This window comes from Phalacrocorax aristotelis, chromosome 19 (assembly GCF_949628215.1).
Source record: "Phalacrocorax aristotelis chromosome 19, bGulAri2.1, whole genome shotgun sequence".
NCBI classification, from domain to species: domain Eukaryota; kingdom Metazoa; phylum Chordata; class Aves; order Suliformes; family Phalacrocoracidae; genus Phalacrocorax; species Phalacrocorax aristotelis.
This window is the reverse complement of record NC_134294.1, coordinates 1515370-1543210: the sequence shown is the minus strand read 5'-3', so window position 1 is coordinate 1543210 and position 27841 is coordinate 1515370. Positions and strand designations below refer to the sequence as shown.

At 48.4% G+C, this 27841-nt stretch overlaps 1 protein-coding gene and 1 long non-coding RNA gene across 8 annotated transcripts in view; both read right to left on the bottom strand.

Annotated features, from left to right (window-relative positions):
* SPEN (spen family transcriptional repressor) overlaps positions 1-16245 on the bottom strand; it is a 69007-nt gene extending 52762 nt beyond the window's left edge. For 4 of the 6 annotated variants that reach the window (XM_075114068.1, XM_075114069.1, XM_075114070.1 and 1 more), the window contains exon 1: positions 15804-16245. In XM_075114068.1, the coding sequence (XP_074970169.1) occupies positions 15804-15886 (83 nt within the window). In that variant the 5' untranslated portion in view covers positions 15887-16245. The remainder of the gene's footprint in view (positions 1-15803) is intronic. The other 2 variants (XM_075114073.1, XM_075114074.1) reach the window with 2 other exon arrangements.
* A 5193-nt stretch (positions 16246-21438) lies between these two features.
* LOC142066590 (uncharacterized) lies at positions 21439-26661 on the bottom strand. 2 transcript variants are annotated; one of them, XR_012663741.1, is made up of 2 exons: positions 26307-26661; positions 21439-23931 (listed from the first exon to the last, which is right to left on the bottom strand). It is a non-coding gene; the product is annotated as an uncharacterized LOC142066590 (long non-coding RNA). The 2 variants fall into 2 exon arrangements; XR_012663740.1 differs by having other exon boundaries at positions 26314-26661.
* Positions 26662-27841: the final 1180 nt, after the last annotated feature.

Below are 27841 nucleotides of genomic sequence, written 5' to 3'. Positions count from 1 at the left end.
GAGATCTGCAGTGCTGCATCACCAGACGGGTTTACTGCAGCAGAATAATACGTTACAAGGAGAGAAAAAAAAAAACCCACACAACCAAAACGTTACTTCTGGAGGGTCGGGGAGGAGAGGCAGCGATAATGCCACGTTTTGTTATGCGGATCGCACGTTCAGGCAAGATGGAGGCGAACACCGAGGAGCAACCTTTGTCCGGATCCCGAGGGCTGGGAAGAGGGGACAAAAGACAAGGGGAGGCATCACCACGACCTTTGGTAACGTTCGCAGAGCAGCTCCTCTCAACCTTCGCCTCGTATCTTTATACCCGTGCGTCAGCCTTTTCCAAGAAGGCTGCGTTTCACAACTGCTGGCAGACCCAACAGAAAACAAAGAGGCACGTTTGCTCAGCTCCGAATCCACAGACCCTAACGAAAACAAGGCTTTTTAGTGCCTCTTCCCGTCTGCAACTCATGCCGATTAATCATTAGCTCCACGCCGTAACAAAGGTGGCCGAGGCCGTATTTTCGGAGGGGTTTACAGTCCAACCAGAAGCAGAGGAGAGGAGGACGTGCGGGAGCTGTTATGTCACCAAGCCCCTCCACCAGCGCAGCACGATCACAGCACCCAGCTGTAAACACAGACCTAGCGGCCCTTTCAGAAAAAAAAAAGTTGCTCGATAATCACTGCTCGAACAAAGCCACGCTAATCCAGCTTTTCAGACAAAGAAAAGGAATTCATAATTTAAGCATTATCGGTTTATTCACTGTAGATCAAAGCACCTCTATAATCAAGCAGCTGAAATGTCTCTGGGCTCTTGGCATGGCTGCTCGGCATGTTTTCCTCGTTCTCCAGCCCTTCCTCCTCCCCAGCTCTTCCTCCCGTACCAGCAGACAGCGGGGCCGGGTTGGGAAACGCAGCCTCCGCCAACGCAAGGCCAGGCTGGTTCCTCCTCCCCAGGGGCGCGTGTCACCCAGACACAGCCAGAGTCATCCCTCACCCTACAACTTTCCCTGCGTGGGGTATCTGCACCCTCGGCACCCTCGCTTTTCCACTTCCAGTTAACCGTTTCACCTCCGGTGCTTACTCCAAACACTCATTTTTCCACACAGTCTCTACTGCTGCTGAGCAAAAGCATTTTAAACAAAGGACGGACTAGGAGAAAGCAGGCCAGCAGATGTTTAGTAAGCAAATGTTACCAGTTAGCTGCAATATTTTATAAACTGATTAGGATCTTTACAGGATGATACCTACACGATAGGAAATGGTAGGTCAAAATCAGGGCAGTTCGCCTTTTTAACTTCAACTGAATTGCACTTTACACCCTATTACCTGCTCAGCTCTCATGCTGATCTGCCCCTGAGCTCCTGAAGACCCTTTACACCTGCCCCTTCCATTACTGCACACTTCTGAAGGTCAGTTACATCCCAGCCCACAAAAACTTCAGATTTTACTTAGAAGTCGGCACGACGTTACGCTCCAGATACTACTAAATGCAAGACATATTGCAAGATCAAAAATAACGCGGGAGCTTTTGTGCTTGTTTCTGCACCGCTCATTAAGAGCATGATTTGACAAGACGTCCTGATACAGCAGGACATCGGAGTATTTTGGATCCGCTTGGATTCACTTTGACTAAAGCCAGATATCTTTAGCCATCTGAAAAGCAGGGATGGTTTTTCCGTGCCACGCTCAAACTCCTTCCTCCTCCATTATTATATAACCCAGGCAAGCCCCGGCCTGCGTTATTCAGTAAAACACTCGCACAGCTTGAAGCTTCTCTTGGCCAATCGCGCTCCTCTCGCATTGCTGTTATTTCATAACAAAGTGATGTGACCTGAAATAATACTTCTCCAGATGTCTGTGTCTCTTCTCCTCATTTTTAACTCCAAATCAGTCCAAGACCCTGCACTGGGACAACTCTGGCCCTCTCTTTTCCCCCTGCACGAAGCAGGTCTGCTCCAGATCCAGGGAAATGCACCACGTGCAGATGCGGAAACTGCTGTCGCCAGCTCCACGGCAGTTTTCAGCCAGACTGCCGATGGCTGTTGAACTCCATTAACGTCAGTTCTGGGGTTTTCTGCTGTCGTGGACATCCGCTCCATAGTCCAAGAACTTGCCCTACCACAACAGCACGTGCACCTACTTCCCATCCGTGTAATACAAAAAATAACACGGTGGCAGAGCAGCAGAACCCACCACACTGCGGACACCAAGCCATGGCGACAGCTATCCCAAAGAAATCCTGCTCCGAGTTAACCGCCAGCTTCCAGTATCACCAACAACATGTACTTCACAGCGACAATCCCTTCCAGAGCACCTCCAAAAGCAATGCTCGATATTCACCCCATGAGAGTTCCTAAGTCAGTAACACAAAGGGACCTGTGCCTTTACACGGGCGTTTGAAAGAACAAGGCGCTGTGATCGATCATAATGAGGCCATTGCTATAATAAATAAAATAGACCATATAATAGTTATAATATGCTTGGCCTAAGAAAATTACATACCACCATATTCCATGCTTCATATTCGTTACAGCCACATAGTTTACTGCCACAAAAAATATTTACATACTTCTGAATTTTATTATTGTTTTTTAAATGTGCCTAGTGTAGAAGGAAGACTCGGGAGCTTATACATAGAGAAGAATAAAGGAATTTAAACAAAAGGTACCCCAAAATGCACGGACTGCATTATAGGGTTTGGGCTCTTTCATACATACAGGTGTATGACAGAAAACCCGAAGACAGACCATAAAGATATGTGTACATGGGGCTGGGATGAAAATAATGCCACGTAACTGAAATATATTTGGTAGAAACAAGAAGCAGAATTCCAGAGTCCTGGAAAACTACACTTAAAATCCACTTTAGCAAACGTAGGGAACTGTCACCCGATGAACTACAGTCGCTTGTCTTTGTAGCGGTGTCACTCAACTCCGGAGAATTTGTCAAATGATATCTGAAATGCTTAACGACAAATATGGCAATGTACAGAGGGCCGCCGGCCTCCGCTGGCAGCTGCGCTTCAGGGAGACCAAAAGCAGTATTTACTATGAACAACTCGATGCCACATCTCATTACCGAGGACTTGATCCAAACGCGGCTGAAGGTAGGAGCCTGCATTCCCAAGGGCACCGGACCCCGCTCCGCACAGAGCCGGCACAGCGGAACGCTCAGGCCACCAGCAATCCCTCACATCAACGCACAGGCATTCCAGATCTGGCTGGAAAACTGAAAACTGGCTATTTGGGACTGTGGTAAAAATACTGTGAATATTTACCTAATATACATGCACACACCCCTCTTTGAGGAACCCACCTGCACAGTTTCATAACATTCCTCCAAACACCTCATCTTCCCCCCATTTTCTGAAGAAATAGGTTTAAGTGGCAAAACCCACTAGGGTACCAGCACAAAGGCTGCCAGCAACGTATGGAGCACTTCCAGCAGCCTCTAGAGGAGATGCAACGTATGGTATTGGCTCTCCTTATCTCCAGCTGCTATGCCACGTTAAAGGCTGCTAAAAATAAAACAAATTAAATGTCTCTATAATTCTACCTTTCTCGGCACAAAATTACTGTTTCTGTAACGATAAGGCATCAGGAGTGGCCAGGACAGCATTCTGAGTGATCATGAGTAGGAAAGCTCGTCGGCAAGCAATAAATCCACAGGATGCAAGGCTTTGAAAATCTTCCCAACGCCAGGCAAAATACATGCTCCTCCTATCACAAGGAGTGCTGGTTTTCAAGCCACGCCGAGAACAGACCTTGTGACAGCAATGATTCAGAAACATGCCCTAATTACCGAGCTCCCGTAATTTTCTAGATTGCAATCTGAGATGCTTTAAAACCTGTTTAGAGTGATCTTTATTGGCTCTGCGACCTTTGGGAGGGGGAAAACAACATTCTCCAGGGCATTCTCCGCAGCTCTTCTCCTAGCAACAAAGATCTTCAAGGGAAACCTCAAAATTCAGGAGCAGAAACCATCGACCAGGTCACAGAGCTCAGGCAGACAGCTTACAGGCACAGGGCGAGTCCTCAGCACGATGCTCCTCACCCTCCCCTCCTGCCCCAGCGCCCAGGTGAGTCGAACCCAGAGCTCTGTTAGGCTTCGCAGCTCCCTTTAGCCCCCAACAGCACTCAATGGGAAATCTCCCAACTCCAGCTACAAACGGGGGTTTTGTTAATGAGATACAGCACGTGTTCCTGCCACGCACCGAGAACAGCGAGGGCTTTGTCTATGCTCGTAATCCCTCCCTCAGAGATGACCAAGTAGGAAATTAAAAAGCTAGCATAGGCACATTCACCTATACTTCTGATACCTCTGTTATTTAAGAGCAACATGCTCGACATATCAGATAGTCTGGTAGATAACTCTGTGCTGAAATAAGCGCTCGCTTCTTGCTTTACAGCTCAGCCGAATGCTCCATTTTAAGACACAAAGTATGAGTGATCCCTAATTAAGACATTTTATTTAAGTCTTTATTGCAAAGTCACCGTTTGGATACTGCTGAGGTATTAATATACAAATGAAACTTTTATGTACCACCAGAGAGGATAGAAACAGAGGATTTAAAACCATTTATTCAGGACTGCTACTGTCAGTAGCAAGTACTTCTTCCAACAGTCAACATATGAGGAAAATTTTCCACAATCCTCATGACAAAAATTTTTGCCACAGGTAAGGTGTTCTGGCGCGTACGCACCAGGTGAAACTTGAATATAGATACACCCATGAGAGAGAGATCAGCTCCACCGCAACACCCCTGCAACACGAAACGGCATTCAGAAGGAGTCTCGGCAACATTTCCACCTGTAGAAGAGGACAGGGGAAGACAAACCCTGGACACTGGGATTACATGAAGCTGTATGAATAGGGGGGGAAAAAAAAAGCCTCAGCTTGACCTCAGCAACATCTAGCTGGGCTGCATTTAGTATCCTTGCCCAAGTCAGCAGTTCCGCTGCCTGCAACGTCAGGCGAACCCAGCGTTGCATCAGACCGTCCACAGGCTGCAGTCAGAAGGCAAATCTTGACCGAACTGTAATCAAGGGCTTAACGCAAAATTACCACATTAAAGTTGTGTAAACGTAGCTGAATGATAGAAGCTTCTCGTTCGCATGGCCACCTCGGCCAGCCAGAAAAGCAGCAGAAGCTCGGTTATTAAGGAACTTTTCCTCGTTGTCACTTCTGTACAATTAAGCATGCAAGCGTCCGCAGCAGGGCTTGTTGGTATGTATGTTATTAAAAAAAAAAAGAAATCAAAGTGGCTTTGTGAGCAGAAATAATAAAGACTCATTTCTTATGGATGCATGTCTTGAGGTCGAATTCTCCGGTGTCCAATAACTGCCAGTTCCCACTGCAGCTTTTCCCACGGTCAGGAACACCTCTCTCCCATGTGGATTCTTTAATGTCTAATAAGGGTTGCACTCTCGCTGCAGCTTTTCTCTCCATGGGGCCGCTAATCAGGTCTCTCTCCTCTATTAAAACTGCTTTGTTTTCACAAAACTCAAAGGAACGTTGTATCTCTGAGACTGTGAGTACCCCCTTTGCCTTCAAGTTTAGCTGAAACTGGCTAACGGCTTCAAAACTGATTAGGGAAGATATATATGTATGGCAAGATCACATCAATCTTGCTCTCCAAGCAGATGAGGATAAATATGACTATTCATACAGGCCTGAAAAGGTTACAAAAATTCATAGAAACTGCATGTTCAGCTGTGTGGTATCAAGTACGATGCACTGTGATTCTTCATCCTCCAACCTACGCAGATGCACAGCATCACGTTACTACGTGCTAGACACGGAGCCGCTGAATTTCATCTCCAGGGCATTTTTTCTTCCAGCTTAAAGCATAATCTGCAGATTTGCTTCAAAAATACCAGTGGTGATAGGCTACATGAAATGCCTTCTGCAGAGGAATTGCTCAAGCCTGATCTTTTGTGTGACTGGTTTTAGGATTTGTTTGGATTCGATTTTAAGAACATGCTGCATTGCAACTGTAGGGGAATCTCTTGATTAATCAAGTTTTACATTCTTACATGAAAGGGTAATCCCCCATCTCAGTCTTGCTTCTCCAAGCCCTGCTTTGCATGTATTCAGCAGCAGATGGAGGAAAATGCAGAGTCATAACATTATGGTCTCCCTGCCACGCTGCAAAGTATTTTAAATATGTATCATCTTAAGGCTTTTTAAGTCCTGGTTCATCCTTCTCTAGTCACACACTAACTTTATAACTTCTTCTCCAAGGTTTTGTACGTTTTCCAGAAAATGATATTTCAGAAGACAATAGAGTTTATCTGTTTCTTCGACCATCCCAAGTGACTGGATCCTTTTCTGCCTTGAACCACAACTCACTTTGCACAAGCGACCCGCTGCAATTCAGTTTGACAACTGTAAATTCATTTTGGATCCAAGGACTTGCAGCCATATGTCCCAAGTCACAACCCCAACAGCTCACCTACTCCTAAAAGGGTACGATCTTGAAACCAGGGAGGAAAAAAAAGTCCCACCACCCTGAAAAAAAGGTCAGTTCCCAGCCCATCCAGACTCCTCCACCAAGCCCTGTATTTAAGCTGGCCAGCTGCTCCCATACTGCCACGCCAGCCAGTCACCCAAATACAGATGTGCCAATGTTATTTTGTTGGTTTGTGACTCACCGCTACCATCACCTTGGAGAAAGTGCTCGTTCCTCTGACTAAAGCAACTGGCAGCGCAATACTCAGCGTGAGCCAGGTGTCAGCCCAAGGAAACTCATATTCCCCGCCGACAGGCGCCCCATAAGAGCCAGTCTCACACTCGGGTGTTTCGCCTGCAGTGACTACTTGTGCTCTGGGCAGTTTCTCCACAGGCAAGAGCTTAAAACCTTCCACAACTGAGCTCCTTGGCCAGCCAGATTTTATTGGCTTTTCTTTTGATGCAACTCTAAGTCATGATTTTGCAAAGCTGAGCTCAAGACAGGCCAGCTTGAATTTCATCACAATGGCAGGTGAGGTTTTTCACCTCATTTTTACAAGGCAACCTGAAGGAGGCCTCGCCGTACCAAAGAATTCAGCAGACCCTTCTCTCGAGGTGTGTGGGTACCACCAGGCCTCCCGGGCTCCTCCTGCGGTTTAAGTAGCAACCAGATACATCGTCCCATCCGCAACACAGCCGGCACATCACTGTAACTGCCAGGGAAGCTGCTTCCTAATTTTATGCAGTTTCAAAGACCAGTTTCACCTTTAAATGCTTCTTTTCAAAAATTAGTCTGACACAAGTTAGGCAAGAGCACGAACTGCCAGTAAAACCAAGACAGTGTGATCTCTGAATGGATGTAGAGGAAGAGATGCTTCCTGAGCTCAGCTGCTGCCAAAACCCAGCGTATCTCCATACCCACAACCAGCGTATCATCTACAACATCAGTGCTGAAGCCATTTTTGTTTTTTAAAGGTAGCGAAGCTTCTCTGCTACTAATACTTCCAACAAGTTGTTTCAGTTACGACCAAAGGTTTATTTAGACTTTGATTACAATGAGGTTACTGTGCACATCGTTAGCTGTCGAGATGTGGACTGGCTGGCTTTCCACAAGCAGTGTCTCACACATACAAGCACAGATCCCTGAAATTAAATCAGATGTTGATTACATATACAAGGGAGATAACTTATCCATCCTGAGCTTTTATTCTCCTCACAGTTAGGATGCTAATGAGGCCGGAAGACTGTTTTTCCTCCAAAGATTATGACTTTAAGCATACAACTTGGCAATTTATTTTCCTTATTTTGCCCTGTTAACTACTGCAGGTCACCCACAGCTGCCACAGAGAGCCTAAAGAGGGAACATTTAAATAAGCCTCTATGCGCTTTTTGGCAGCCGTCACTATTAATGAGGACAGGAGGTATTCACACCAGCAGCAAGAGCAGATGGACCACGGCTCAGTGCTTTGTGCCACGCGGAAGTGGCGAGCATCTCACCAAAGACATGTACACTGCAGTTGGGGAAATCTGTGACAGGGACATCAAGTTACTCTCATGAATCCCATGGATAGACAATATAACCAGCTCAGTTTTGTACCTGGAAAAAAAAACTGAAGGTGATTCACCACTTGCTAAAAAAAAAAAAAAATTTACAAGCTAGAAGTAGTCTTTTTATTGAGCTAAAAGATACTTCAAACCCAGCTCTGACTGCATACCTGACCACCTTCGTGACAAGAACTTGGTCTGAACCCAGCTCTGGTTTCCTACCACATCAGGGGATAACAAGAGGCATGCACGCTCCTCTGCTTGGCTAGGGGGATATCCAAGAGGAACCTACACACACTGTGATGGCACCGCCGCCTATGATATCCAACAGACAGCAGTGCAGGTCATCTATTCACACTCCTTCCAGAACACTTGGACTTATCCAGCTTTTCAGTGCTGAGAGGAGAGCACGTTCAGGGCATTCTGATCAGATCTGGAAGCTCAGCTTCAGATCTAAGTGTGCTTAAAAAAGAAAAAAAAAAAAAAAAAAAAAAGAAGTGCTTAAGTGCTTTGAATTTTAAGTTGCTAAGCTTAATTAAAAAGAGGAAGAGAAAGGAAGCAAAAAAAGCTCCCTTTTGTTCTCAAAAGATGCTTGAGTCTTTAAACAAAAAGCGGTCATTAAGACAGGCTGCTGCTCATCTCCCATGATTAGTTTGTCTGAGCGGAAAATTGATGTTCCTTTCACATCCGAATTCTGCTGCATTCTCACCCAAGTCTCCAAGAAGGTTTGGACCTTGGACAAGGCACGAATATACAAACTCTAGTCCAGGGCCAGCCACACGCAACACTACAGGACACACTTCCAAAAAATCTGTCCCGAGAAGGACATTGTTTCAACCAAATTCAGAGTCACTGCCTTCATATTCACTCTATCCAGCTAACAGATCAGACTGCAGCAGGCCCTGGAATATATCCTGGTGTATTTATGAAAAGTCTGTAACAAATGTTTATTCTTTTATTAAAGGATGTTATCTTCACACTGCAGGATTTTGCAGATTGCACAGGACGATTACACAGTGTTAGTAGGTTAAACAATAACTATGGAAATGCAGAAACCAAAGCAGTTGCTGTGTTTTATTCATCGTACAGAAGTCGTCATCACGTCTTAATATATTACTGCAGAACAGCACTGGAGTTGTTTTTTTCAGACTCGAGGAGACCAGAGCTGCCATTATTCACCAGGCAGACAGGAAGGTGAAACCTCCTGCGTTACCCCAAGATGCACAAGATCAGAAACACTACGGACTTGTTAGCTCGGGCAACAAAAAAAAATAGCAGCTTTTGTCTGATTTTCATTAACCATTCCAATAGACTTCAGAACATTACAAAGGCTCGTGCAAAGGTAAGCTGCCAGGCTGGTTGTATACTGTGAATTTCCATCTTCAGGCTCATATTCCTCCCACGAGATTTCAAATCAGCATGCCAAAGATGCAGCTAAACTCAGAATGTTATTACAGAGAGCAATCATATTTTCTAGTTTATTCCTCAGTTCATTGTTTAGGAGTGTTTGCCCTTGCAGTCTTTGGTTTCAGGGCGTTCTCAGACCTCAGCAAGTTCACTGAACTCTAATAAAAAACACAAGCAAAATATCTCACAAGCTCTTATTTTTGGAGGCTACCAAAACCAGAACATACCCACCCCACTAGCAGCTCAATAACTTAAATCCTTGTTGCCAGCAACTCTCCTGAAACCCTTACTTGTCTAAAACCAGCCAAGAGGGGTGGGTCACCCCTTCCCAAACAGCTTCAGAAGACCTTGCTTCAATATTCGTTATTCCTCAGGTGTGTCTTCATATGCAGAAAGCATCTCCTCCTCTTCTTCACAAGCTTACAACAGCATGAAACCACCTCAACAGCAAGACAGCCTGCAGTTGCGACGCACACAAAACAAAACTCCTGAGGAGCCCCAGGTTCACCCTGACTCACCGACTCAGCCAAAACCTGCAACCTGCCCTCTACTTATTTGGATGTTTACTTCCTTTTTTATGAAAAGCCAGCTAGCACCTCTTCGCCCTCAGCAAAGACAAGGACTAATTTTGGACGCACCTTACGACGGCAATAAGGTCATTTGCCAGAGAACTTGGCACGACTTTCTGTCCTATGAAAAGCAAGGAGGGAAAAAACCCAGTCAACAAGGCTATCACAAAACAAATTTAAGCCTTTTCTCACCCCGTCTTCTAACTTGGTGAGTGGATTTAACACCTGCATAAGCCTCCCAAGGCCTGTGAGTTCTCAACACGAAAGCCTGCTTTCTTGCAATCTGTGACAAAGGGCGCTACGATTACAGTATCACCATACCAAAGGAATTCAGAGTAAGGGCAAGAAATACTGAAAGCCAGCGTCACTTTGGAGCAGCTCTCAGCAACAACTGAGAGAAGCTGCTCTCGTCAAATCACAAACACACACAGCCAGGACCTTTGACAAAACTTCAGAGTATAAACAGTGCCAGAAAGGTTCAGCAGATGACAGAATTTTGTAACCAAGTGACATCAACTGTCTTCCTCACAGGGCCCAGTGTATAAAAACACTTAATAGAAGCTTAGCCTGAATCTGGGCTCTTCGCAGCTTTTCATTAAGTTTCTTTTAAATAATTATATAGGCATTTCCTTGGCCAGCGTGGCGTCAACAAGCTGCCACCTCAAGTGCATGCAAAGAGCAGAATCCGGAGCAGCCAGAGGACTCATGAATCTTAAACTGTTGAGGAGCCATCCTCTGCGTGACTCAGTCTCGGGAAAAGAAGTAGGTGGCTGCAGACACTCACTGCTCGGTAACATCCCCGGTACACCCCGGAGGTGATGCCTGGGCTGCTTTATGGTGCATGGTAAGCCTGTGCCAGGATCAGAATTATTGAAGGAGGTCTAGTGGAAAACAAAGACACAAGCCACCACCAGAACCAGCAGCAGCACCTCCCCCATCAGCCACCCGACTGATGAATGGCAAGACACCACAAGGCCAACTTTCACTAAGAACCGACCGAGACTCGAGGAGGCAGGACTCGCCTCCTGTCTTCCACGCCTTTCTTCCCCTTCTCATTCTTGGCAATTAATCTAATTCCCTTGCCCTAATCCCCCTGCCAACCATCCACCCATCGTTTTCTTGGGGTTTACGTTCTGCAAAACTAAGATTACCTCACTGGAGACGTTTGTAAAACACAGCACAAAAATGTCCTGATACACAAAAATGTCCTGATACTGCCCAACATTCTAGACATGGCTTCAGCAAAGCACGGGCATAATTTTTACCTTCCCCCTCCCTTCAAAGGCTCTGCACTGAAGAGGCAGGTACCTAATCTATCAAAACACCCTCACTTAAAAATTATATGAATCAAGAAAAAAAACAGCAATAATTCATTCTGTTGCCTTACTTCTGTATTTTCCTGAAATAAAAATACATCTGGACAGAGATCGCTATACGTGAAGCTGATTCAGAAGAACCATTCATGTGTTTGCATCCCAAGTGATATCCAAGAACCATTACTCAATTATAAGCAATAAAACCCTGGGAACATATTTGAGAGTTTTACTAGAAAAAACGGAGCGCTATTACTTCCGACTCAAGCCTGTTCCCGCGGAAAGGCACTGCAAGACCCACCGGCGTCATACGTGGGAAAAAGGCACCAGAAATGGCGCTCTTCTCACAGCCACCATCCTAACTAGGCACGGAGGTTTTTCTTCTCAGCGCTCAAGGCCAGCACACCAGCAGCGATCTTAGCCACTCTGCCTCGCGCACAATCTGTAGCGGAGCTGACCAAAATGCCTCTACTCCCACCTGTGTCCGTAGTGGCAACGGACCGAGCAAGGAAGCACAGGGATGTCATGCTCCCAGGCCAAATTTACACTCCCAGCCATCAAGACAATACATTTTGTTGTAAACTGACCAAATGTTCTCTAGAACTTATCGAAAGCCAGCATGTACTCGCCCTTATGACAGGTTTTTTGCTCCTCAGAGCAGCTGTGTTTGAAACGCAAACCACTTCTCCTGAAGGTACCCCCTGCGTCTCCTCAGAACAGAAATCAGAACAAGGTGCAGCCAAAAAAGCACGTCGTCCCAAGAGAAACCTTAACAGTCGTTTGTCTCCTCCAAGACCACTCTGATCTGTGACTTATTTCTAACAATTTTAAAGGAGCACGTTTGTTTCCTGAAACCCAGGGCTTCTCCTGGACTTGGTCGCCTCTCTGAACATCTTAATTCCCCCACAGAATAAGAGATGGCATACCAAAGTCACATGGCTCATAATCAAGAGGCTTTTACTCCTCCTGCCCTTTAAAACACCAATAAAGGAACAAAGCCACGTTCTTTCAGATAACTGGAAAAAAACACAGGGGCAAAAAAAATATGGAAGGCCAGCACTTGGGCTGGGGACAACTGTTACTATATTTAGTCGCCTTGTTCTGCAAGCTGCCGAGCATCTGTTTCAATGATGGTGAATGACTTTTTTCCTGCGAGTCAAGACAGCATTAATTAGGCAAACCCAAATGATTGCTACCACTGCTTCCCCGAGCGCCGAGCTCTCATCTCCTCTATCCTAACACGGATTTGCTGCTTATTCCATCTTAACGGCAGACCTCCAATCCTGGCACCGACTGCTTTCATATTCGGGAATTCCTTACTAAGGCATTTGAAAGAAAATACAGCACTTAAGAAATAAGTTTTTGAAAAGGGAGCATCTGGGTACCAAACAGAAAGCCCATAAGTTGTTAAAACACAACGAAAATCATTCTTTCGCAACACCCTTTAATATCAAGACAATAGATTAAAAAAAAAAAGGGGGCTTTTAAGGAAAAAAATAACACTGCTCACATAAGCCAGCGCTTCTTGAGACCAGCTTCAATATTCTCTCATTTGAGAGGAGGATTCCCAAGCAGAGAGCGTTATTTCAATTCACACTGAACAAAACACATCAAGTGCGTTTGGAAAAACAAAACCCCACAGTTTCTGCAAAACACCTCTTTCATCTTAATTCCTTCCTTAAAAGAATTACTTGTGAGACTGCAAACCCAAGCAAGGCTCCCACAGAAACTGGTTAACTGAAGGGGGGGGGGGGGGGGGAAGCAGCAAACCCCTTGCACTGAATGGATCTGCTGGGTTTTAAGTTTTAGGAGTCTTCCTTAATTTTTGCTTCTTTAGAAACAAAATGGTTCTGTTTCTCAAACTTGCCCCTAGCAGAGACTGTGCAACAGCAAGACCGCTCGGGTATAGGCTTTAATATGGAAATGAGAGTGTTTCCTAAGCGAAGTGGAAAAACAAACACTCCCATGGGCTGCACGGGGGCTGTAGGGGTAACACTATTCCCCAACCCTCCAAACTGAGATTCTAAGCGGTATTTCCCCCAAATTCCTCCTCCTGCTGCCATGGCTCAGCCTCTCCGCACTCTCTTCGCCCTATTCTCAGGCTGGGGGGATGGGTGGGAACTGGGTTTCGCCAAGCCCAGCTCCATCTGAAAAGACTTTCTCTCCAAACTCAATTGTCCTTTCCAAGGAGGTAGCCTTCCACACCCCCATCTCCGCGCTCAGGAGGCCGCCTTCCCTATGGATATATCCACCACGCTGCGAAACGTATCCCTTCCCCCAGGCGAGCACCAGCATACAAAGAAAGCCTTGCTCCATTGTCCACCTACAGCACCTATACATCCAGCCCGAGACCCGACTCGGCATACACCCCCTTTCCCAGCCACAGATATTGAGGTGTTTCCATCCCCAAAAGGGCTGCGGAGGTGGCATGTCATTTCCCCCTCCCCGTGCATCAGTACCTGCACCCGCAGCCAAATGTTTTGAAGCCTATTTTAACTGTGTTTACTTGCATGAGATCAGCCTCACCCAAATCCCGGCTAAAAAAAAAAAAAAATCAGTTTTGAAAAACAGCGAGAAATTGCAGAAATGAGGAGGGTTTGCCTGGCTGCAAATCTCCTTCCCAAACCTCCAACTACAACTCACAAAGGTTTGAAAAAAAAAAAACAAACTACCAAAATAAGGTAATTAACAATTCAGCGCCTGCCATTTTTTCCCATCCATCTCTAAGCAACAGTACCATAGCAACTTTTTTCCTGCTTTAATACATCTTACAAAAGGACGAGGACTGGACAAAATAAGACCCAGGAATGTCAAATTTCCACTTCGGAGTGCCTATTCCTTCAGCTAGCTACAGCTGGAATTAAACAACCAACCCAGAGCTGCTTTTCTTTCCCCAAAAACGCTTTCTTTGTACAACGCTGGGTCATATAACCCAGACTGATGGACAAGACAAACCACCTCCAACACAGAACCCCCGTCCCTCGCGCTGGCCCGGACCTTCTGGGCTCAAGAGGACAAAATAAAAGGTGAAGCTCAATTTAAAAAATAGGGTAATTTCTGGGCGCTGAGGTCGCCGGGATGGGGGCTTTGCTGCTGCAGCTGCAGCTCAGGCCGGGAGGGCGGAGGAGACCCCCGGGGGTTCCCCCCCACACCCCGGGGTGACCCCGGGACCCGCCGCCATTTTAGAGCCCGGGTGGCACCTCCGGGGGAGAGGGGGGAAACCCCCCGGCCCCTCCGCACCCCAGGAGCCGGGCAGGGGCAGCAGGGACCTTCCTTCCCCCTCTCCGTGTCACCGCATCTATTTTTCCCATGGTGAGTCATTATTAAGGACGCTCCATAATTTTTCCAACGCAGGAAGATTAAAGGAAGCTTCAAAATCCTTTTTGGGTTTTGGTTTTTTTTTTTTTTTTGGAAGGGGTTAAAACAACCCTGAGCTGAGCAGCCACCTGGGCTCGTTAGCCTCCTCCCCTCCCGCTAAAAAGACCAAAAAAAAAAAGCTTCCAGCGTGGGGTGCCGGGCATCAACTTTGTGCGAGAGCATTTCCCGAGGAAAAAGGTGTTCCTGAGGCGGCGGGGGGGGAAGCCGCCTCCTCCTCCTCTTCGCACGAAAAGACGAAGGGAGGAAAAAAAAAAATACAACCATGCAAACAACTACTACTTCCTTATGAGCAGGATTAATTTATGCAATGAAAAAAGAGAGGAAGGGAAAAAAAAAAAACACCAAACAATATAATAAGGAGTCCAGAGCGCTTCCCGCGTGGAGGGATCCGGGGAGCGAGGTGTTTTCTTCGTGGAATTGTGGTGTGGTTTGTTTTTTGGTTTTGTTTTTTTTTTTTGAGAGTCACGTTTTTGCAGCTGCAGGCGCTTCGGTTCCCACCGTCCGCGGCACCTCGGGGAGGGGGACACAGGCAGCATCCTCAGGGCCGGGGTAGCTCCAGACGGAGGAAAACACAGTTAAAAAAAAAAAAGGGGGGGGGGGGTAGGAGATAAAACTCCAAATGTTGAATAATTAAAACAACAACAAGAAAAAAAAGGCAATGGAGAAGCAAGATGGCCAGGCGTAGGGCTGCCTCCGAGGCACGGCGCTCCCCCCTCGCCGTGAAATCCACTCCGCGCAGAAAGCCGAGCCTCCACACGCTGCTCCTCCGTCTTTTTGCGGTTTATTTTTAGTTGTTGTTATTATTATTGGGTTTTTTTTGCCCTCCGCTCCGGCAGGTCGCCCCGCGGGTCCGTCCACGCCGCCAGCCCTCTGCGGACGATCCTCGCCACGGCGCGGGGGGGATTCACACGATTTTGTTTTCTTCCTCCTCCTCCTCCTCTCCACAGGCCGCGGGAGCATTCCTCCCCCCTTTTTTTCGTGTTTTTTTAGTGGGTTTTTCCCCTCATTTTCCTCAAATATAGGGAAGGGGGAACGGGGAAGCCGCGGAAAGGGCCTCCCCGGGGGAAGGGTGGGGAGAGCGGCCCGAAGACGCGGGAAGGACCGGCGGAGACCCCCCACACCCCGTTCCCTCCCTCTCCCCCTCCCCACTCACCGCTTGAAGTGCTCGATGATCTTCTCCTCACGCACGTTCTCCGGCAAGTTGCCCACCCAGAGGTGCCTGGTTTCCCGGACCATGCTGCGCGGCGCGGGGCGAGCCCGCCGCCCCTGCCCCGGCTCCCGGCCGCCGCCGCCTCCCCCCGCGCAGCGCTGCCGGCCGCCGCTCGCCGCCCGCCGCCGCCTCCTCCTCCTCCTCCTCCTCCTCCTCGCCGCCCTCCGCCTCTTCCGCCGCGGGGCCCTGCCGCCCTCAGCGCCGCCGGCTGCCTCCCCCCGCGGCGGCGGCGGCGGACGACACCATCCCCTCTGGGGGGGCCCCCTGGCTGGCGGGCCGGCTGGCGGGCGGCGGGCTCCCTCTCCGCCGCGGGTTTGCTTCCTCCCTGTTTCCCCCCGTCGCGGCCCTCGCTCGCTCGCTCCCGCTTCCTCCTCCTCCTCCTCCTCCTCCTCCGTCAGCGGCAGCGCGGCGCCCCCCCCCCCCCCCCGCCGCCGCCGCCGCCGCCGCCGCCGCCGCCTCCTCCTCCTCCTTCCCCCCCTCCGCGCTCCCGCTCCTCTGGCGGCCCCGCTTGCTCTCCTCTCCCCCCCCCCTCCCCTATCCCTTCCCCGCGCCTCTCGCAGCGCCACACGGGGGCCCCCGCGCAGGCGCACTGCGCCCCGGGGCGCGCGCCGCGGCCCCGGCCCGGGAGGCGGAGCGCGGGAATGCAAACGCCCCGCTCCGCTGCGGGGGGCGGCGGAACTGCGCGTGCGCGGAGCTGGGGGGGGCGCGGACGGCGAGGGGGCTGCGCCGCCAAAAATGAGGGGGTGCACTGGGAAAGGTAAAGGGGCTGCACCGCCAAAAATAAAGGGGGTGCGCTGCAAAAAAGAAAGGGGGGGCTAGGCAAAAAAGGGGGCTGCACTGCAAAATGAGGGGGTGCATTGCAAAAAAAAGGGGTGCTATGCAAAAAATAAAGAAGGGCTGCACTGCAGAAAACAAAGGGGCTGCATTGCCAAAAATATAAAGAGGTGCTATGCAAAACTAAAAGGGGGGTTCACTGCAAAAAATATGGGGGGAGCTATGCAAAAAAGGGGGGCTGCATTGCAAAAAATGAAGGGGGTGCATTGTCAAAAAGGTGCTATGCAAAATGGGGGCCGCGTTGCAAAAAATAAAAGGCCGCGTTGCAAAAAATAAAGGGGTGCATTGCAAAAAATAAAGGGGTGCATTGCAAAAAATAAAGGGGGCTGCACTAAAAAAACTACAGGCCTATGCAAAAAATAAAGGCATCACATTGCAAAAAATAAAGGGAGGCTGCAATGCAAGAGCAATGTCCTGTGCGTACCCAGCACCCTGTCCGCAGTCGGGCTTGGGCGGGCACAAGCCGCCTTGGCTCCCAGGTGAATGAAAACCCAGCTCGCTGCCATTGGCAGGAGCAAGATAAAAATTCTGTGCCCGGCCGTCTGGGTGCCTGTAGCCTGGTTTACCGGTAACAGCTCCAAAGTTCAGAGCTATAGGTAACCCCAAGCAGGGGGGGAGCTCACCAAATCCTTCCACCTGCCCAAAATACTTACCCCTCCACCAAAACAGGGAGGCCGTGTCACCCCAAGAATGGCAGGAATTAAAATGCCTGCTGGCAGAGACAGGGGACTGGGATGCGGGTCATCCCCCTCCTCTTGCCCCAAGTTTTTCTAGGGGCCTTTAATTAAAACAGGGCAAAGAAAATGCTCATTGTGAATACTACCCTGCTTGCAGAGTTACCTGAGTGGCGTGCTGCGCCCATCCCTGCTCAGAAGGCAGCTTCGCGATGGGGAGCTAAACCTTTTTCAAGCTGGGGGGTGTCTCATTTTCCACCAAAACGTGCCTCCGCACAGATAAAAATACACATTTCTAAGCCCAAAAAGGAGAACACCCAGCCGATGACCACCGCAAGGTTCCAAGCAGCGTGAGGTCAGGATAAAACTCAACACGCACACAGGGCCATGAGTCCTTTTTCCTTTTTAGAGGCCAGTTAGCCCTTTCACCAATGAGAACAGACCGTTATTTAGGTGTTTTCCTTGGCCAAAGCCTCCCGACAGTGCTTTTCAATTGGTTAAAACCATGTTTTATTTGTCGGGGCAAGCGGCGCTCGGCTTTGCTGCCTTTGCCACCCGAGTCCACCGCTGGTCAAAGCCATCAAGCTCTAGTTGGCTTAACAAACATGCAAATCTCCTCATTTAATCAGACCGCTGACACCTGTCGACTCGAGCCTCGGTGGACCCCAAGTCACCTCTAGCGCTGCCGGGTGGCTGCGAGCCCATCCCTTCACAGCCCCGTGCCTCAGTTTCCCCAGCGATGACGGGCGTTTCGCCGCTCCGCCAACCTGAGATCTACTGATTATTTAAAATCACCAAACTCCCAACAATTCTGCACGCAAACAATCTATTATTTAAAACATGTGACGGAGCCACGTGCATAGGAGAAAATGCCCTGCCAGCGCGCTCCACTGGTGCTTTCCACCACGTGTTTCTTCTCTGTGGAGGTGGGCTTAGCTCTCTGTTTTTAACCGGTCAGGAGCCCAAAGAGCAGTCGCTATGTCTCTACCTTGAGCAGCCTCTACAGGCACCCATTTCGGAGAAACCCAAACCATGCATCAAACAGCTTTTCGATGCCGAATTCTCCCCTCTCCGCCCGAGCGTGCTTGCTGTGACAGCTGTTTCCAACCGTTCTTCCCCTCCCTCCCTGCTTGGGCGGCACCTCCAAGGGACATGAGAAGACCACGGCAGCTCCCAGGTCCTTCAGAGAAACCTTGTGCAGGGTGAGTGCCGTCACACGGCCATCATGCCGGCGGGCTGGCCGGGAGGGACATCCAGGGATCGCAAACAAAGCCATCGTCTCTGTTGACAGAAGAGACAGTTGAAACGAGTGAAGGGCTCCTGTTACGCGAAAGCCAGCTGGAAGAGGAGCACAAAGCCTGGCCGGTGACGCAAAACAAAGCTCTGGACCATCCTGATACTTTTCAAATGCTTTGGTGGGAAACTGTTCCCAGTTGCGACACGCGACCACAGTGGTGATGCTGCTGTAACTGGATCCCTCCAACTCGTTTCAAGATTTTAAAGAACACAGACCCAGGCTAAGAGACCAGAATGAACATAACCCTCCTCTCAGCAGGCCAGAGAGGCCTCAACAAAGGACCAGTCTCACGCGGCAGCAACCAACACTAGCCTTGCTGCCGCAGAAGGGACGAGCATTGGCGCCAGCCTGCTGCCCTGCTGCTGGTGACAACACGACGAGCATCCAAGGGCGAGACACAGACACGCATCCCTCCTTGCTGCCCTTCCCAGATGGGCAAAGAGCCGAGGAAGAGGAGAGTTCAGCTGCTCTCCATCGCCCGATGGCCCTTGGCCTTCAGGAGATGCAAGGGCAGGGTCTGGCACACTGCGAGGCACAATTTAAATTACTCGCACCCGGGCGGTGGGTGTAGGCGAGAAGCTGGCTATCACCAGGCATCTCGGCCAACCCCGCAGTTAAAACTTTTGGACGTTTCTTATCGGCGCTTGTAGATTAAAATGCCTAGGTCGTGTATTAAAGAGGGAGCAGGTTATAAACCCATCTCAGCTTGAACACTATGTTCACGTCAAGAAAAGCAAAGCAAGAACGGGACAGATCAAAAGAGAGCCATTAAAGGCGTGAGAAAACAGTGCTGCCATATAAGGAGCTAATAAAGTTAGCAGCTCTCCAGTTTAGAGGAAAAAAAAAAAAAAAAGGGCAGGAGAATCAGAAAACATCCTTGGGGTCCACACAAACAGCCAGAGACAGCTTTGCATCGAGGAGGAATCGTCAATAAATAGAAGTGAGCAGACAACGCTTGAAAAGGCAAGTTTGTACATTTTTAATGCGGCGTCTTACCCAAGTGGCGGAGCTCGCTGCCACGTGTCGCCGGGATTGCTTGCCAAACATTTAAAAAAGCAAGATTAGATACCAAACAAGGACAGCAACCAGGGCTGTATTCGCTAAGACCGTAACTTCCTACACTTGCTCCTGGCTTAGCAATAGCTCCACATTTTGTGCCCGCAGCAGCGCAGCGGGAGGTGGGGAAGGGAGGTGGGAAGGGAGGCATTACGCATCTCCCCGGAGTTGGGGACACCAACCAGCTACAGCGACCGAGGACAGACACAAATTAGAGCGGTCACATTAGCAATGATTATTCCCCACCAGTGTCTAGGACACATCCAGCTTGCTTTGCTTTTTACAGAACCACAGTAGGTTACCCGGACAAGCGCTCTCGGACATCGCTAGAAACACTCAGAGCGTTTCTTTGTTCAAGCCGGCCAGCTCCAGCCACCATCTTGTCATTCTAAAATGTTATTTACGTGCCTTTCCTGCTCATTGACTATATTTATTAAAATGATGGTAAGGCAGCTGAATATCAAATTGCTAGCTAGGCTTTTATCTCATTTTTAAGCCAGCCTGAATTACTGGCCTAATTTTATTGCTTACCCATTACGTTTTATGCAACGGATAATTTTCTCCAAGAAGGAACTGGTGCTGTTTGATATTTGGGCTCATTTGTTGCCAAGACAGAGGATATCAGCTTACACGCTGATAACGCTTTGGACACGAAGCCTGGATCTTAAGCAACACAAAGTATGGGATTTGTATTAATAAAACTACTGATTTTGATTCTTTCCTCTTTGAATCAGTCAGTGCTCTGAATCTTCATGACAAGATGCCTCTGTCCAAAAAACTCCCTTCATGTTTTTGAAATGCAGTATTTAGTCATTTATTTTCAAAAGCTCTTCCTCACTAGAATTCATGCTCGTGATCTTATCCACACAGTACTGGGGATAGGGGCTGCCACAAAATACGGCTGCTCTAGCCGGTGGGTTAGCACCAGTTACCTTCTGCAGAGCAGTAAACACAGCTCAGGAGCCCCTGGAATGTGGTTTACACCGAACCCATTTGTACAGATATAAAAGCTCACTTCTCTTCAAAATACTTTGCTTACAAAACCAGACCTTTCTTCAGCAGCAGAGTCCGATGCGATTGCAACCAAAACACCATGTGCTGTCGCAGGACCACAAAAGAGCTTGCTCTGGGTCACTTGAAGTAGATGTCTTAGAATTAATGCCTGGGGGTTATTTTTACCTGTTGTTGGGAAAAATCCCAGCAGCGTCAGCTTCTGCCCTTCTTCCCCTTGCCCCCCAACTTTTGTGCGACTACACACCGAAGAGCTGCTCACCTCGCAAGGGTTTTTCCCAAACACGGCATTTCGCCAGCTAGACAGAGAGGACTTCAGTGTTCCAGGCTGCAAAATATTACAGGCTGCAAAAGCCAGCCCCACATGATTTGAGACCTGAACATGACAACTGCAAAGGATATAAGTACCCTAGGACAGGATAGATCACCTGTACTCCCATTTTTAACACCTGGTTGCTGCAGGACCACTACATAAAGGCCCCACGTGCAACGGCCAGGAAAAAAAAAAACCACAGAAATTACGCTGGAGACATTGCAGGACAAGGGTTTAACACAAAATCCCCAGTCCAAACCCGTGAGCTAAAGGCTGCTCTTCCCTACATTCCCCATTGGATCGATCGGCACACCCAGCACAAAATAAATACCGACCAGCCACCGTCAGAGCTTTTGCTTCGCTAAACATCATTTTGATACCAAAGCAACTTGATGGTGTTTTAAACAGAGCATGTTTGCACGGTTATTGCTTTTTCACTTCAGAGGAAGGCACAAAAGAAAAATACTTGTGCATCGAGACCCGCTGCGTTCACAAACCGCTCCAGCAATACAGCACAAGAGAACAGTTTCTCAGCGAGCTTTGGCTTTCACGTTACCTCTGCAGATCTCTCGATGCAGCTTTTTAACTCTTCAGGAAAATAGGAAAGCCTGAAAGGCTGCAGTCTCCCCCCTCACGGAGGAGGAGCGGAGGTTTCTATCGCTCGCTTGCTTTTTGGCACCGGAAATTCCGGTTTTGTTTAGCTTGGAAACCTCATGGATGGAGTTGTAGTTACTCTTCAGTCCAAAGCAGAGGGGTGTAAAAGTTCAGCGCTCACAAGGTAATTCTCACTCAGTTGTCCTAAACTGCCGAAGAAAAGTAATTCCGAGTCTCACAGGGTGTGCCAACCTGAAAAACGTGGAAACGTCCCCAACAGCCAGGTTCTTGGTCCGCTGTATCTCCATGCCAGCAAAGGCCTCTGATGAGCACGAGGCATATCTCCAAACCAACACATCCCTAACAAGAGAATAAAATTAACAACCCCGTCCACGCTGGTTTAATTTGAGTATAGACGAGGCTTTAGTCACAGGAGCTATTGGCAATTTTCACGTACACCACACACCGACTTTCCCCAGCTCTCCACCGCGGGGAGCTCAGTATGAAACCTGGCCTGGACACCTCATACTTACCCTCTGCTAAATTTTTGCCAGAAAAGCGTAAAGTTATAGTTGTGCTACAAATCACTGCAGCAACCAGACTGCCTCGCTGGCAGCAAAACCACTGTATTTCTCATGAGGCGTTGCTCCAGTTTAGCAGGGCAGGGCCTCTCCACTGGTCAGCCAGCGGCATTCATGCAACACCGATGCCAATATTCTCATTAGGGGAGGCTAATGAGAAGGCACCAATACCTAACACTCCTTGTGCACTAATGATTGCCGAGACTCTGCACCTTGAAGTCATGTGTGACCTAGGAGAGACCAGCACCGGGTGTTTTTTATTACCTTTTGCAACATAACAAAAGAAATTGCACCCAATAAGGAAGCATTTTCCTTCTTCCTGGTGAGTGAGCACAACTTGGAGGAATCAAGTAATAAAATAGCAGCATCTCGCAGGAGCAAGTTCACAGGAAAAAAAAAATAGTTCAAGGGGACCCTGATCTTCACCAGCACGATTTAGGATGTTGCAACACTCCCTCCGACAATAGCCCACTGCCTTTGCCTGAGCAAAATTAGGAATGATATACTATCATGTGTAGGACTGTTCGCTTCTAGGTAAAGGGGCCCCACAGTTTTACTCCCTGGAGGCAACCGTTCTCCCCACCCCTTTTGTGTGTATTTTTTTTATTTTAAATGTGCCACACATCAGCACAATGCTGACAACTGCATTGTATGTTTTCTGCCTATGCAGCAGTTCAAGAGCACACAACTCTGGAAGGTTTTTTTTTGAAAGGGGAAAGGGGGAGGGAGCTGTCCTTCACTATACCATTTTAACTGCACATGGCTTGCTCTTCTACGTGACCACAGGGAAGGGAAAAAAACACTAAGGTTTAAAACCAGTACCAATTTCAGCATCCAAAAGGGTCAAACTCTGTCTTCTCACAAGATACAGTGGAGCTTAGAGTAAAAGATACCACAGGCAAGAAAAAAATAATCTAAATCACCAGGGTTTCTCCTCTGGAATTGGAAGTGATCCCAGAAGACAGCTCGTCTGTCCTTGCTTATTGTTGTTACGGTCTCTACGTTTCCACACCTGCCAATGCCAAGATACTAGCACTGAAAAAGGAAAAATGGAGGGAAGGGTATGAAAAGCTGGACTGTCAGTTTTTCCACCTGCCAGCAGCAGCCCGATGGAGCCTCGGTGGCACTGCTCCAAAGAGCAGCGACCAGAGCGCGTTACCAGCCTTCGCAAATAAAGCTAATAGCTAATATCTCACACGCACATGCATTATACAGATAGGACTGGCAAACACTGCTTCCTTTAAAAATAAGGATGACTAATCCACAGCAGTTTTGCTTTATTATTTTTTTTAAAAAGGCCACAAGGCAGAGCTTTTTCCAGAAGCACCAGCCTTTGCTTTTGTGAAATAGTAAGCGGTGGGAAGGGGAAGCCCTGGGACCTACTCATGCTATCCAGACACAAGTAACCACAGAAACATTGTGGGTTTCTGTGGCCCATGTACAACACACACTTAAACAACCAGAGCCCTGTGCCCTACGCACCTCTTTAAGGCCAGATCCGACTGCCCGACGGCTCTTTGATTGCTGCGTGTTTACAATACTTACAAAGGTGGTATCTGCTGTGGAGAGGGGTTACACAAACAATCCTCCATTTCCCTGGGAAGGAAAAAAAAATAAGGCAGAAGACAGCTTTCACCCAAAATATTAAAACATCTACCTGGCTACCTGGGTCAGGGAAGGGATGCGCTGGGAAAAAGCGGCCTGCAGCATTCTGTGATGGAAGCAGAGCATCTGCATTAGCTCGGTGGGCCCAGTCCCTCAAGCAAGGTCATTGTGGCTCGCAGGGAGACACATTAGCACTAGCAAGCCTGCTTTAATGCAAAGCTGTGGTCAAACCACAGCGGAGCCAGTGCTAAAGGAGGTCACTCGGGGACTACGAAAAAAGTGATGAATTAAATCTATAAGGAGATGATTACGGACAAGCAGGCAAGTCCCCAGCTTCACTCTGGCAAAGAGCAAGAAGTAAGGGTCGTCTGCATGGAGCAGGCAGAGAAATAGCAGCCCAGTTCCCAGGACGTAGCAAAATACTCTTGCATCCAACAGAGAACACTGAACAGATTTAGGTTACAGCTTTTAGCCAGGCCCACATACCAACCTCTCCCGCCCCCCTTCTCCCCCCCGCTTTGCTTTGCAGTCCCAAAACCCACCAAATCTTTTTTTTTAAGCACTCAGAAATGGAGATTTGCCACCGACGTGATGATTTTTGGTGGTGGCACCATTAAAATACTTACCCACCTCACAGACAAGGGCTGTGAAGTCTTAAATTTGTGAGTGTTTGCAAATGATTTTGAAAGCCTTCCAAGGAAGGTGCTGTAGGATTGTAAATCCTTCCCATTATTAATAAAAAGGAGCTATTGTTCCAGCTCTAATCAAGACTTGTCTCCAGCTGGGCAATTTTAAAATGCGATTCAAAACACACACGCACACACAAAAAAAACCTTCATGAGGAAGCTTCCACCCACAGGCTACCAAGGGGAAAAAAAAAAAAAAATCACTGAAAGAGTAAGCTGTTCGGGAAGGGGAAGGGGAAAGAGAATAAAAAATAATAACCCTGCTATTTAAAATGAACTCCAAGCGGGAGCATGTCAGTGCGGGGGCAAAGCCTCCCTCCCACCGCCTGGGAAAGGTCACTTCTGCCATCGGTACCCTCGCTATGCCAGATCAAGGCTGCGGCAGCGCGTGTGAGAGAGCAACCCCATTGCTGCAAGCCCAGCCTCATCCATCTCCATCAGGAGAGAGCTCTGCTTTTAATTTATTTAGCAAAAGGGGAGGGCAAAAAAAGGATTTAAAAAAAAAAGCCCACCACCAAACCCTTGCAAACATCTCCCAGCACCCTTTTCAAGGATGGGGAAATCTAGCAAGGAGGAGAGGCTTGCAAAGAGGCTGCCAGCCGTGGAGAGAAGACAGGGAGAGGTGGTGCATCCTCCTCCTGCTCCTCCTCCTCCTCCCCCGGTGGCCGGGACCACGCCTGCCCGGCGCTGCGGCAAAGGCACCGCAGTGGGTGCTCCCCTCCCCCGTAGAAACTTCTGGAATAATCAGCCAAGCTGGGGAGAGGAGAGAAACCTTTATACCCGGGGAGGGGGGGGGTGGACGAGAGAGAGCAACAGAGCACATAATAAATGAGAGAGGATTGCACAAGGATCGGGTGCGTGCAGGAAAAAAAATACTGAGAGATATGTATATAAAAATTAAGCCCACGAGCGGCTTTGGCAGCTCCGGCTCAGCGGGGTTTTGCAGCCTGCTTGGCTTTAAATAAAACGCCCCAACACAAAGCACACAAAAAAAAAAAAAAAAATGGTGGTGTTTGGAGCGCGAGATGGTGGGATAAAGGAGCTGATCCCTCCTCCCGGATCTACAGCAAAGCCCTGCCATTGCAGTTGAACTAATTTGTCCTCTCTTTTTGTTGCAATGAATTGTCTGATCCGGACTATTCGATTGCATTCGCAGCTTCAGTTACTGGGGTTTGGTTTTGTGTGCTTTTTTTTTTTTTTTTTTCTTTTGGTTCTCTTTTATTGTTTTTTCTGGGTGTATTTTTCTTCCTCTGAATTTAAAAAAAAAAAATCCTCCCCAAATCTCCCAAGGAAAATCTACATCTGTGGAACAAATAAAACATTCAGGCACAAACTTCCACCATGGACTGTAAAAAAGAAATGGGTTGCTTTTTGGTTTTTTTTTTTATGGCATTTTTTTTCTCTCCTGCTTTTAGGATATATTGTAGTAGAAAGCCAATGGAGGAAAACAAAGGTAATATATATATATAAAATCAAACATATATATGGGCCAAAATTACAGGGGTTATATATTATTAAATCACAGTGTTTTAGGTGTGTGGGTTTATTTTATGTTCTGTAATCAGTCCCTGGAAGAAGACGATATTTATATGTAGTAAATATACAGAAATATTTCTATAGACGTAAAAATAAAAGAGCATCTGTATGGGCCTAAATCTGTAATTCCAGGAAAAAATAGCGGTCTTTTAGGCATGTGGGTTTTAACAAAGGGACGTTATAACGTAGCCTGTAACAACACTGGTGCAGAAGAAAGGTAAGGCAACATTAAAAAAATATATTTAAAGAAAAAGCGTACATGGTACCTTGGATGCAGCTGCCAACAACGAGCGTTTGTATGTTTTGGGTTTTTTTTTTACGGTATTACCACATCTGATCGCACAAAGGACATGCTTTTAATTAACCGAATGGCGGGCAGGTTGTCGTGAGGAGCAAGGCGAGCGGCGACGGCTTCTTCCGTGCACCACTCCGGCTCTGAAGATAAATCAATCCTGGGGTGTTTTGGCTTTTTGGTTTTTGTTTAGTTTTTTGTTGGTTTTTTTTTTTTTTTAAGTGCGTCTGGGTATTTTCCACGCTGTGAGTAGAGCGGGAGGTGGTGGTTTCAACCCCTGCGAAGGAGAAAAGCGGTGGAAGAGAAAGAATTAGGCATAAAACTACCCACCTTGGGGTGCGTGTGGTGATGATGAGGGGGGACGTGTGGAAAGAGCAATTCTGGGCCAAAAATCTTCATGCTGAGGAAAAAAAAAAAGCCAACTGAAATGCGTCGGTGCCGGCGGGCTGCGCCTCGAGGGGAACGAAGGGGAGAAGGCGCCGGGGGGCCCTGAAGGCAGCGATGCTGCCAGGTGGGGGGGACCCTGAGGCGGCGGGCGGGAGGCTGAGGCCTCCGCCACCCCCGTGGCCGAGTGGAAACGCGCATTTCTGGCCATTTTTCGTATCCTTTTGCAAAGGGGGAAGGTCAGGTTTCACCCGCAGCGTTTTCGCTGCCCGCCTGGAAGGGCTAGGCACATCAAGAGGAGTCCCTCCGCCGTGCTCCTGGCACGACTGAAGCCCACGATTGCCGCCCCAGCCCCCGTCAGCCGCGTATCGTCCATCCTTCCTCCCCGCTGCCCGCCCGGCGCCATTTTGTCGCCTCGGCGCCGCTCGCCGTGGCCCCGCCGGGCGGCCATTTTGTGAAGCGAGCGGGGGCGGGGGGGGGCAGCTGCTGCAGTACCGCGGGCGCGGCGGCGCTGTGGAGCCGGGGCCGGGCCTCCTCCTCCTCCCCCTTTTGTCACGCAAACACCTTCCCTTATTTCTTTTTCTTTACAAAACGTTGTGCCCTTTAAACGCTGGCTGGAGGCCGGTCGCCTCAGCGAGATTCAGCCTCGGACGAAGCAATCCGATAAAGGAGATTAAAGCAGATTCTCCCGGGAGGACTGTGAGGGAAAGTTTAGCCGCACGGAGAATTAAGGGATATATTTATATTTAGGAGCTATTCCCCCCTCCTTTCCCCTCCCTCCAACTTTTTTCCCAGCGATAAGTCACCGAGGTCAATAAGCCTCCTATGGGCTCTCATGGACGCTCAGCAAAATAAAGATGTAATCTAAACGGCATGAAACCAGGTCTGGGTGACAATTTTTAATTTTCAGGAAGTAGGGCTGCGGGATGCTGTAATTGCTGCTGATGCAATGAAAGAAAGCTGAGATATAAAATGTCAAAGACCTGCTTGCAGGCGTGTGCCATGCATCTATTTTCAGAAATAGGGTGGGTTGTTTTCTTTTTTCCCTTTTTTTTTTTTTAAATAAGCCAGTGTATCCCTCACAGCCTGGTAACACGCTTGCGTAACTGGTTGCATCG